The following is a 12159-nucleotide window of genomic DNA, read 5'->3' as shown; positions in this document are numbered from 1 at the left end:
TTCTTATTGGAAAATGTTGGGGAGTTACAAATGTATTTAGCATATTCTAATGTGAATTTGAATTTCACACCACCACCTAGGTGATGTTCTTAAATGTAGATTTTGTGCTAGACTTCTGGGATGGGAGAGGTGTTTCCATTTCTGAGAAGGAAGTCATCAAGAGGCCAAGGGACACAAATTTCAATAACAAAGAGGAAGAACTAAAGGCAGGAAATCTTGGAGGACTTGGAACTGAATGGGTTTTATAGCAATTGCAGGTTCTATTAGACTAGCAAGAAAGGCGACCAGGCTTTCCAAGCATTTCCTGATTCATAGAGAGCATTAACAATTTTTCATAAATTAACGGAATATAAATAATCAAGAAAACAGAAACTTTCTTCCTAGGTGAATATATTGTCAAGCATCTGGTACATGGTAAGGATTAGGTTTTAACCCAGGTCATCTGACCTAGAGTTGACCTAAAATGACACACTTGTCAATATACAGAGGGGACCCTAAAGCAGTGTTCACAGCAGATGTCAACCCTGAGAAGAAGGATGGGAAGGTTTGTACATGAGATTACATCTCTATCCATTCTGTGCTCACATCCATAATTAAAAGAAGTTGTATAGACATTAAACGTCATATAGTAGAAAACTGTAATGGTGACTAAGAAACATTTTCAATGAGGGACACCCAGGTGGCTCAGTTGGTTCAGTGTCCACCTCTTGATTTTGGCTCATGATTTCACAGTTCATGAGTCTGATCCCCATATCTCAAGCTCTGTGCTGACAATGTGAAGCTTGCTTGGCATTCTCTCTCCCTCTCTCAAAAAACAAATATTTTCAGTGACATGAAACTCCTAAAACTAGTTGTAGATGATGATCGTTAGGTCTTTTACTCACATATCAACAAAAACACATATAATGTTCCAAATAAAAGTTATTTCAGACTCTAGGATGATAAGGGATACTATCAGAAATTTTTACCCTTCAGCACAGAAGGCTAACATATTGTCCTATACTTTTGATATGCACCAAATAAAGGCTGGTTCCTACATTAAAAATTATTATTTAAGTTTATTTTGTGAGAGACAGCATGGGTAAGCATGGTGAGAAAGGGGAGAGGGAGAGAACCCCAACGAGACTCCAGGCTGTGACTGGGCCACCCAGGTACCCCTGGTTGCTGCATTTTTATTAGGTCTCGTGACTGCCAGCACATCTCACCACTGCTTAATATGGAACTGAATGATGAGCCTCAGAGAAATCTTGCAGGAGTCGTCTTATAAGCAGAAAGTGAAAGAAACATTTGTGTTTGAATACTCCATGCACCTACCCTCCCACTTGAACATAGAAGCTCCATGCAGCCAAAGTACAGTTCTTTCTGCCCACGGGTCCTGGCCCTGAGCTACTTCGATAAACTATCTGGCACCATACAAGAATGGTCCTGACCATGGGACTCCAGGATCCCATAACATAGTGTTCTTTGAAGGCTTTTTAAAATTTTATTTTCTAAAATTTTATTTATTTTTTTATTGAGAGAGAGGGTGCAAGTGAGTCAGGGCAGAGAGACAGAGCTGGGTATAGAATACCAGAGGGGCAGAGAGAAGCAGGGGAGAGAGGAAAGGGGTGGCTCCTGTTCACCTGATGTGGGGCTCCAGCTCAGGAATGGAGAGATCATGACTAGAGTGGAGGTCAGATGCCTAACCTTGAGCCACGGAGGTCCTATCACTGAAAGCTTTTGTTTCTTTCATCATTTGGGCTCTGTTTTATTTCAGAATTTTAAGACACTCCAAATGGTAATTATGTGATTCTTTTCCTTTTTGGAAAATGCATAGAAGGAAATAGAGCATATCTGTGTCATGACCATGGAGCAAAATAAAAACCTANTGGTCCTGACCATGGGACTCCAGGATCCCATAACATAGTGTTCTTTGAAGGCTTTTTAAAATTTTATTTTCTAAAATTTTATTTATTTTTTTATTGAGAGAGAGGGTGCAAGTGAGTCAGGGCAGAGAGACATAGCTGGGTATAGAATACCAGAGGGGCAGAGAGAAGCAGGGGAGAGAGGAAAGGGGTGGCTCCTGTTCACCTGATGCGAGGCTCCAGCTCAGGAATGGGGAGATCATGACCAGAGTGGAGGTCAGATGCTTAACCTTGAGCCACGCAGTTCCCCTCACTGAAAGCTTTTGTTTCTTTCATCATTTGGGCTCTGTTTTAGTTCAGAATTTTAAGACACTCCAAATGGTAATTACGTGATTCTTTTCCTTTTTGGAAAATGCATAGAAGGAAATAGAGCATATCTGTGTCATGACCATGGAGCAAAATAAAAACCTACAGGGTGAAAGTCTGACTCATTTAAGAACCTCCACTCCCAGAGGTCATTACATGTACTACACAAAGGTGAGAGCCTTCCTTGTCCACTGGAAACTGATGTGATGATGTGGGCCAGGAGGAAATAAATGCTCAAGAAAATAATCCTGAGGACTTTTTGGTGAAAGAGGCTTTTTTGTTAAAGCACAGGGGCAGGATCTGTGGAAAGAATGAGCTGCAGTGTGGCTGTGAGGAGCCATTGGTTACACCCTTTCAGTTGGGGGGAGGGTAGAAGTAACAGTGTCTAAAGGGATTTTCCTATGTTAAAGAAGACTCCCAGGATACTGGAAGTCTGACTGTGGTCAAGCTAAGCTTGCTTTTTGCCTCTAGAGAAGCATCACCATTAGAGCAGTTGTGAATTCCGTGAGGAAAATCTCCCTCTGCCAGTCTCAAGTGTTTCTCTGCGGGTGGTAAGTTGTGAGAAATTTTAATTTTACCTATGTTTTTTTTTTTTCTTTTATTCTCCTCATCAGAAACTACAAGGCAGGGGAGCCTGGGTGGCTCAATTAGTTAAGTTTCTGACTTTTGAATTCGGCTCAGGTCAGGATCTCTTGGTCTGTGAATCTGAACCCTGTGTCTCACTCAGTGGTGATGCTGTGTTGCCTATTTGGGGTTTGTGCTCTCTCTCTGCAACTCCTCTGCTCTCCCTGTGTTTCTGTCAGTATAAATAAACTTTAAAAAAGCAAAGGAAAAAATACAAGGAAAGAGAAACTAGAAGAAAGAAGTTTGCAGTTTAAATGTGATGCTGTCTGGAAATCACTCAGCGAGTCTGTCTAAACTCCTTACAGCTGATAAGAAAGAAAATATGAACCTTACAGGTGAGAAATCTGGCAGCACAAAGCCAAGTAAAAGAAGGTAACGTCAGTTATAAGGAAACAAAGTGATCTCAGTGTCTGAGGCACACCTCAGGACACAGGACCACAGGTATGTTCTTGTGACCCCCAAACAGCAAATCAGAATAGAAACCACTTTGAGGACACAGCGCATTTATACTGCCTTCAATCACATACTCTCCATGTCCTGTAACATGTCATATATCTTAGAGTATCTGTTTTACACACGAACGAGCAGGAACATTCCAGGTTATTCTGTGCCTCACATCCATCTTGTGTTTTTGTGTTTTCACCAGGGGGTGTGCTACTCTACCCAGAGCAGAGAAGCACTGAGATCAGACCTAAATGGGAATTGGTTTCCTCAAGTGCTATCCCAGGATCAGACCTCATCACCAATAGCACACTTGGCTTCAACACTTTCCCCTCTGGATCTGTCAAAAAGGGACTATTTTCAATACTGGCAGGAATTTAATTCAGAGTGACAACTGTGTTGCCCCATTGGAAGCCAGGTTGGAGAGAAAGGGAGAGGAGTCTCCTGGAATATGAGGGAGGAGTGATCCTAAGACCTCACCTAGAATATAATTTCTGAAGAGGTTAAATACTAGGTGAAAACATAAAGCAGGGGGCACCTGAGTGGTGAGGGAGGCATCTGACTTTGGATCAGATCATGATCTCACAGTCCTTGGGGTCGAACACTGCATCAGGCTCTATGCTGACACCTCAGAGCCTGGAGCCTGCTTCACATTCTGCATCTCCTCTCTCTGTTCCTTCCCCACTTGCACTCTGTCTCTTTCATGGCTTTATTTTATTTTGAGGGACAGAGACAGAAAGTGAGCGGGAGAGGGGTAGAGAGAGAGGGATACACAGGAACTGAAGCAGGCTCCAGGCTCTGAGCTGTCAGCACAGCGCCCAACACAGAGCTCGAACCCACGGACTGGGAGATCATGACCTGAGCCAAAGTCAGACCCTCAACTGACTGAGCAACCCAGGCCCCTCACACTATGTCTTTTTCAAAAGTAAGTAAACAAAAAAAACCCATTTTTTAGCATAAAGCAGAATCATTAGACCTAAAACCAACCAAACAAAAATCATTGGCGTTTAAAATGTTTTTCATTGAGAAACAGAGACAGAGAGAGAGAACATGCATGCAAACAGGGAACGGGGAGAGAGAGAAAATCCTAAGTAGGCTCCAAGCTCAGAATAAACCCTGATGCAGGCCTGGATCACAGGTCCCTGGGATCATTACCTGAGCCTAAACCAAGAGTCTGATGCTCCACAGACTGAACCACCCAGATGCCCTGCGATGTCTCCATGCAAAGCATATCCCGAGAACAACACGTCCTCCCACCTGGGACACAAGGCTTACCTGAAAACTGGCCATTTCTTCTCTCACCTCCTCCTCCTCTAGATTTATTTCTCAGAAGATCTTTGTGGCAATATCACAGCTGAATAAGGAGAAGATGTCTTTAAAGCCACCAACACAGCCTCTTCTCTGGTAAATTGCTCCCCTGAAGGCAGGGCTTTGAAATGCAGACAAGGCCCAACTTCCTAGTCCTTTGTGTCAGGAGCTATTCAGAAACTGTGAGCCCCTACCTGGAGACCAAGCCCTAAGTTTTTCTACTCTGCTTTCTAGGGGCCTTCCTCCCAGACACCCACGAATTCTGCTTGAACATTGAAAACGCGTGCTACATGGACCTGACCCTCCCTAACTCCTTTACAGGAGACCCTATTACTTCTCCTTGGGCCAAAGCGGGCACTCAAGTCTGAACTTAATGGGAAGCCTTCCTGTTTAACGCTGGCCTCACTTAGAAAGTTGATAGAAAAAACAGGATTCAGTAGGCAGAAAAGGAAAGATTAGGACCTAAGGTCCCTGGGTGGAGTATAATACATTTTGGAACAATGCTGGGAGTGTCTGACCACAGCAAACCCCCTCAGGTGTAAGCCTTCTCTTAAGAATGTTACACCACCTACGCCCCCCTCAGGATCCCCCAGGAATTGACTGAAGACCTAAAAATTAGTAGTATACCATAAAACATAAGACCCACAAGGAACAATATGGCCCTAGACCACCCCTCACACACACACAAAAAATGAGCCAATCAGGAATGGACAACCCATTACCTAGAGTTATTAAGCCAGTAAGTGTAGGACCTGAGGGGGAGACCTGAAGGGAGGAGAGACCCAAAGCTCATAAAACAAAGTACCTTGTCTATTGTCACTGGTATTCACCTTCCAATGCCCTCTCTATGTAAAGAGACCTTTCCTAATACTATCCCTTTCTTAGACTCTAATAAACTTTTGCCTGTTGCTCATTGTCCACCTCTTCATTCTTTCAATCTTCAAGATAACAAATCCCCAATCCTGGGTATGGATGTAACAAAGATCCATTAACAGAATCACCTGGAGCACTTCACTAAAACAACACTGTTGTTTCCACTCACCCAGCTGTGGAATCTGAGGGGGAGGGCAGCAGCAATGCTCATTCTTGAAACTCCACAGATTATTCTATTGGGAATCATTTGGGGAAGTGACCAGGCCAAAAACAATACTCATGACCATGCTTGTTGTCCAGATTTAAATCCATGCCTTCTCCATTGATCAGAGTATCTGTCCATGTACACATTCTCCTTTCCGCTTCACAGAAGGAGACACCTTTACAAATGGACCTTCCCCTGATACATGCACATGATGACGTTTCGGGGTGATAATGTAGTCAAGAGCCAACGTCCAAGAAAGAATTCTTGAAGACGTCTTTGGTGCACAAAGATGATTGTATTAAAGCACGGGGACAGAACCCATGGGGAGGAAGAGCTGTCCCAGGACCATGAAGGGATACTGATTATATACTTGGCAATGGGGGGGGGGGAGATAAAGTCAAGGGGAAGTTTCCATTGAGATTTTCATATGCTAAAGAAGACTCCCAGGATACTCAAGTCCAACTTATTGTCAAGCGAAAGTTGTTTTTCCCTCTAGCAAAGCATTGGCATTAAGACAGTAAGGAGTTCCTGGAGAAACTTTTACTCTACCTGCCTCAAGTATTTGTCAATAGGCTGCCAGGTATAAGGAAATTTAATTTAACTGCCTTCTACTTTGTTTCCCATATCAGCTGCCAAATAATTTTCCAAATAGAACATACCTTTTAAATTCCCATTCGCCATATACGAGTATTCTAATTACTGTTTTTTCATTCAAATTTCGTATTACACAGTTTTCTTTTTTAGCCATTCTGGAAAATATTGAATGATTTCTCACAGTAAAATAAGAGCCGGTCTTCATACTGTTGCCTGGGTGACTGAAATGGAAATTGCTTAAAAGTGTAAAGTTGAACAAAAATAAAAAATGGCGGCATTAAACCATCAGCAAGGCTTGATATTTAACCAAGTAACCTTTTTTTCTTCTTGGGGAAACCTCCCCTCATCTCTTCTTAGCCTTGAAAACATTTTCTTATGTTTATTTTTGACGGGGGGGGGGGGCACATGAGCGGGGGAAGGACAGAGAGAGCAGGACAGAGAATCTGAAGCAGACTCTACACAGCAGACAGCCCAATGTAGGGCTTGAACTCACAAGCTATGAGATCATGACCTGAGGCAAAGTGGGATACCTAAATGACTGAGCCACCCAGGTGCCCCTCTGAGTCTTTTTTAAAATGAGAAACCCAGGACCACACTGAAAACATGACGAACAAAGATGGCAGCACAAACACAAAAACTGTCAAAACCGGATGGATTCTGTATTTCCCTACATCCCCACAGCCCCTTCCTCTGGGTGGGCCTGCAGTCCTGAAGGCCCTAACCTGGGGCAGCCTCCTTTACCTGCCAGAGCAAGAAAGCTATTGGCTCTCTTTATCCCAAACTCTGTCTTCACATTATATTTTGGCTCTCAAGTACAGAGGTCAGTTTTCAACAAGAGAATGAATGTGTAGGAGAGAAAACCATTTTTCTTCATCTTTCCTCAATTCTTTGGTGGTTCCCATAATGAAACTGATATAAGACAGTTCCACAGGAGGAAAAAATGTAATTATAGGAACATCAAGGAGATGAGGGTCAGAGTCAGGCAAATGAGGCTTAAGTGCCATTTGTGACTTAAGGAGAAGGGGTAGGGATTTAGAATTTCAAAAAGGGGGAAGTACATTCACAGGAAAAAGGAAAGAGGGAAAGAGTCAATGTTTGCCAAACAAATGTTTACCGAGCCAGACAGGTAACACTCTATAAAAAAATTCCTCTCTGGTATTAGCTCTTTTCCCGGTAGAGGTCCTTCATCTAATTTATTGCTTGTATAAAAGCCTCAGAAAAGAAGAAAATCTTTCCCTTGGCAGCAATAGAATATCCTAGAGGACATTTCAAGTTAAATGAGCCCCACACAGCAAAATATACCCTGTATGAAAGCATATATATGTGGAATACAAAAGAAGACAACATTGTAAGATTAGCATATGCGTTGTCTGGGGCTGAGGATGGGGAAATGTTCAGACATGGGATCAAATGATAAGAGGTTTACTTATGCAGGATGTGTAAGCACTGAACATTTATAGCCGTGACCATACTTAATACTAGTGCATTATACACTTGAAATTCGCTAGGAGAGACTATCTTAAGTGCTCTCACAACACACACACACACACACACACACACCCTCGTAACTATCGAGGTGATATGTACGCTTATTTGACTGATTTGGGGAATCACTTTGTAAGCAGGACCCAAGAGTACAAGAGCACCTGGCTCCAGTGGCCCTAGACAGACCCAGTTCTGCCACTCATGGTTGATAAAATCCAAGGGCAAAAAAGAGGACTTCCACTAACTCAATTTTGACTTCAAACTTTCTCACTGGGTTCCTTTTAAACGGTCCCCTGGCTCAGGAAGAAGACCCTGAGGGGAACTGGAACTACCCCTCAAGCCACAAGGAGTACCCTGAGTCAGAAAGACACACCCATGGTTGACTCCAGGATGATGACAGTCTTAACCTTCATTGTGGGTCTCCAGCAGGGGGCGCCGAACAGAGACTTGAAGGTAATCTCTTTAAACTATATCTTTTTCATTGCATTACCAAAAAGGGGGTAAAGATATCTCTTCAACAAATTTCTCAATTTTTAGTCTTCAAGCCCACTGCCCCTCCAAATGATAATAAGGTGGACTCAGAGACTGTCCCCAACTCCACCACTACAAAGGTTTTAACATTAACATCAAACAATTGGGCCTTCCCCATCCAGGCTAGAAAAACTTCATTTAATCAAATAGATAAATTCAAGGAACTGCCCCCCAAACCACCTCCTCCTCCTCCTCCGTTATCCTAGTCAAATAGGTTAGAGAAGGGGCCATTGTTCTACTAGCTGCTGACCCCATAGTCGGGAAGTCTCCTCCCCCTATATGGGTTGAACAATGGCCCCTAACCTCTGAAAAAATAGCAGCAGCAAGGCAACTAATTGAACAACATCTAGAAGCACATCATATAGAGCTCTCCGTAGGACCTTGGATCACCCTATCTTCGTTATAAAGAAAAAATCTGGAAAATTGAGGCTTTTGCAAGATCTGAGAGCCATAAGTGTTACTATGGAAACTATGGGCTCTCTTTCACCAGGACTCGCATCCCCTGTAGCAATCCCGGATGGATATCAGATCATTGTGAAGTTTGTTGACCAGGCCCTTCAACCGGTTAGACAGGCTCATGACAACCTTTCCCTCAAATAGATTATGGCCCGCACATTTAGAGCTCTGTGTTAACCCTGTGCGGTCCCCACTGGCAATAAAGACTCCCTTCATTCGGCTTCAGTGGTCTCCGTTGGTCTTTGTGTCCTTCGACATAACATTTTGGAGGTCCCACCAAGATTATGGAGACCTCAGATCTCCAGATTCTGGTCTCATTTGCCTGCAGCCTCCCTGGTTCCTGAAGATGTCCTGGGACCGAGGGAAACACTCTTGTCTTTACTGCTGCCCCAAAAGTGGCCCCAGTTAATCTTTGGGAGTCACCTTTCTAAACCTCTTTAGGCAAGTCAATTTGCCATCTGAATTCTGAACGCACATGTACTTCTGTCTGGGTGATTAAGTGGAAGCATGGAGGCACTTCTACTTCCTGCCCCAGGGCGCACCGAGCCATCGGTGTGACCACTTCTGTAACCTGTAAACCTGTTTTGTAGCCACTTATGTACCTGTTTGGTCCTGTTGTCATTGTCCTTTAGTCTCATCTGTAGGAATTCTGTGGGAGGGAATGCAGTCACCTCTGGTGTGTACGTGAGTGTGAATGTGCGACCCGGTCTGGCTTGCCTGCCAGGATCGAGTCTCTGGCTCCAGGGGTGGGCACCCATAAGGTCCCCAAAAGCTGACAGAGTCTGAGTGGGACCGTCTGCAAATCCGTGATGAACGGCATACAGTCTATGGCGGCATCGGAATAGTTTCCGATCCTAAGTCACAAAGCTGAGACCCCTATGGCTAAGCATCACCTAATCCTTCGGGACACAGCCAGACGGGCATCTGACTGGTCTCCTCATTTGAGGGGGCACTCCAACCCTTTGTCTCTCTTTGCAACACCGCCTCGTGGAAATGAATGCCTCAATTGGAAAGGGTCCCCCAAACCCAGCAGATATTGGGACCTCAAGAAGGGGAGCTTATTGGTCTGGCTGAGATAAAATCAGACTGAAGGGGATGCTAACTCTTTGTTCCTCTGCCTAGTAGATGTGAGGCCTTCTCTCTCACTCATTACCCAGGTTAACAGCTATAACTGGAGCCAACTGTGGGTAGTCTACCTCTGGACGGGGACTTTAAGGACTATTTCTAAGCAGCTGCCAAAAATCCTTTTGTTTTGGGGAAATTCCCTGTCTTCTCTGGAATGACACGGACTGCCTACAAAAGAAAACAAAAGGAACCTGAAGTCTGTTCCTCTGTCTGAGCTCACAAAATTTAAAACTGCGATTCTCTTTCTCTGCCTCCTGCTGTCACCTTGCCTCTTCTGCCTTCCCCTCCCCCTCCTGTTTCCAAATAAAATGCATGATTACTGAATATAGGTTTGAGTTTTCAACTTCCTATTGTAAAGAAAGGAAGACTATTTGGACCCATTAAAAACATGGTTTGCGCTTATTGGTTCCTGAATTTATCATATAAAAAATTCTGGTGTAATGGCGCCTGGGTGGCTCAGTCAGTTAAGCGTCCGACTTCCGCTCAGGTCATGATCTCGCGGTTTGTTGGTTCGAGCCCTGCATCGGATTCTGTGCAAGCAGCTCAGAGCCTGGAACCTGACTTAGGATTCTGTGTTTCCCTCTCTCTCTAAACCTCCCCTGCACATGCTATCTCTCTCTCTCTCAATAATAAATAAAACCTTTAAAAAAATTTTTCATGAAATTTAAAAATTCTGGTGTAAACAACTCTCATTTGGTTACTAAGCCCTCAACTGGAGACTAAGGTTTCCTAAGAGTTATAATTCTGCTAAGTGTACTTAAGACTGACGGAAAATAAGAACACCCAGTTTTTAGTTACTCAGCCTCACTATAATTGGGGTAGTTCTGCAAGAATACTTCTGTAACCCTATTTCTGTACACTTTCCAAAGCGTCTTACCACAGAGATCCATTGTAAAAATTCCATTTTTTGATGCCATGTTATTGTTTGACCTATAAATAAAGACACCAAAACCGACAGGGTAAAGATACCTGCCTGGTGACCAGAAAGATTCTTGTGGCTCTCTCACTCTGTCTTGCTGACACCGTCTATCCTTCAGGGACCCCTGGACTGGCTGGAGCGGGTCTCCAGCAACCTAAAGCCTGGGGCCCAACCTGTCAAAGTATGTTAATATGCTAGGAAGCATACCTAAGCATCCAGACACACTTGGACAGGCGACTCAAATGGGGACTTCTAAAATGATGCCAGTCCCCATGGAATACTCCTCTGCTATCCGTGAAAAAGCTTGGGATAATGGATTACCACCCTGTACAGGACCTAAGAGCCATTAATGAAGCAGTTGTCATACTGCATTTAGCATTGCCTAATGCATATACTCTTCTAGGACTCATACCCTCTGAGGCAGGATGCTTCACATGTCTAGATTTAAAGGATCACCTTCTGTCTCCAGCTAGCACCTAAGAGCCTAACCCTATTTGCTTTCGAATGGGAAATCCCTACCACAGGGGCGAAGGAACAGTTCCCTTCAACTAGAGTGCTACCAGGATTCAAAATTCACCAAATTTATTCAGTGGGGCGCTGACATCTGATTTAGCCAGGTTTCTGAGTTGGAACCTAGGATGTGTCCTCCTCCAATATATGGATGCTCTTCTGCTAGCCAGTCCCAGGAGGACCCAGGTGGGAACCAGGGCCCCACTCAGGCTACTAACAGAGGCAGGATATTGGGTGTCAAAGATAAAGGCACAGATTTGCCAACAGGAAGGTAAATATTTGGGCTTCAAAATTACCCAAGGCAAATGGATGCTGGATGCCTAAAGGAAACAGCTAGTCTGTGCCATTCTGGTTCCCACTACCTGCAGCAGATGTGAGAGTTGCTGGGAGCAGCAGAATTCCGTCAAATATGGATCCCAGCATTTCGGAGTTGGCCAGACCTCTATACAAGACACTAAAGGGGGAAGAGAGAGCACTCCTTTCATGGGGCCCCAATCAAGAAAATGTGTTCAAAACTAGAGAAACAAAACTCATGGAGGCACCAGCCTTGGGACTCCCAGGTGTATCAAGAGATTTCAACCTGCATGTACATGAGAAGAATGCAGAGGCCCTGGGAGTTCTCACCTAGGAATTGGGACCTTGATTAAGACCAGTGGCATATCTTTCAAAACAGAGTGACTTGGTTGTGGCAGGATCGCCACCCTGTCTCAGGGCACAAGCAGTCATCACACTTTTAATCAAGGAAGCAGACAAATTCCCACTGGGGCAAAATCTAAATGTTAAGGTTCCCCATTCTGTTATTACTTTGATGGATGCTAGAGGGCAACACTGCCTAATGCATGCGCGGATGACACAATATCAGGGACTACTATTTGAGA

The 12159-nt window shown here is 44.1% G+C and overlaps 1 protein-coding gene across 1 annotated transcript in view; it reads right to left on the bottom strand.

The window, feature by feature from the left end:
- LOC144233693 (uncharacterized) overlaps nucleotides 1-11704 on the bottom strand; it is a 31569-nt gene extending 19865 nt beyond the window's left edge. The window contains 2 exon segments of the mRNA XM_077766701.1: nucleotides 9330-9523; nucleotides 11644-11704. Coding sequence (XP_077622827.1) covers nucleotides 9330-9523; nucleotides 11644-11704 — 255 coding nt within the window.
- Between the last annotated feature and the right edge of the window lie 455 nt (nucleotides 11705-12159).

This window comes from Crocuta crocuta, unplaced genomic scaffold, assembly GCF_008692635.1.
Source record: "Crocuta crocuta isolate KB4526 unplaced genomic scaffold, BGI_CrCroc_1.0 scaffold434, whole genome shotgun sequence".
Classification (NCBI taxonomy): Eukaryota; Metazoa; Chordata; class Mammalia; order Carnivora; family Hyaenidae; genus Crocuta; species Crocuta crocuta.
Note: the sequence above shows the minus strand (reverse complement) of the source record. Positions and strands in the feature narration are given on the sequence as shown.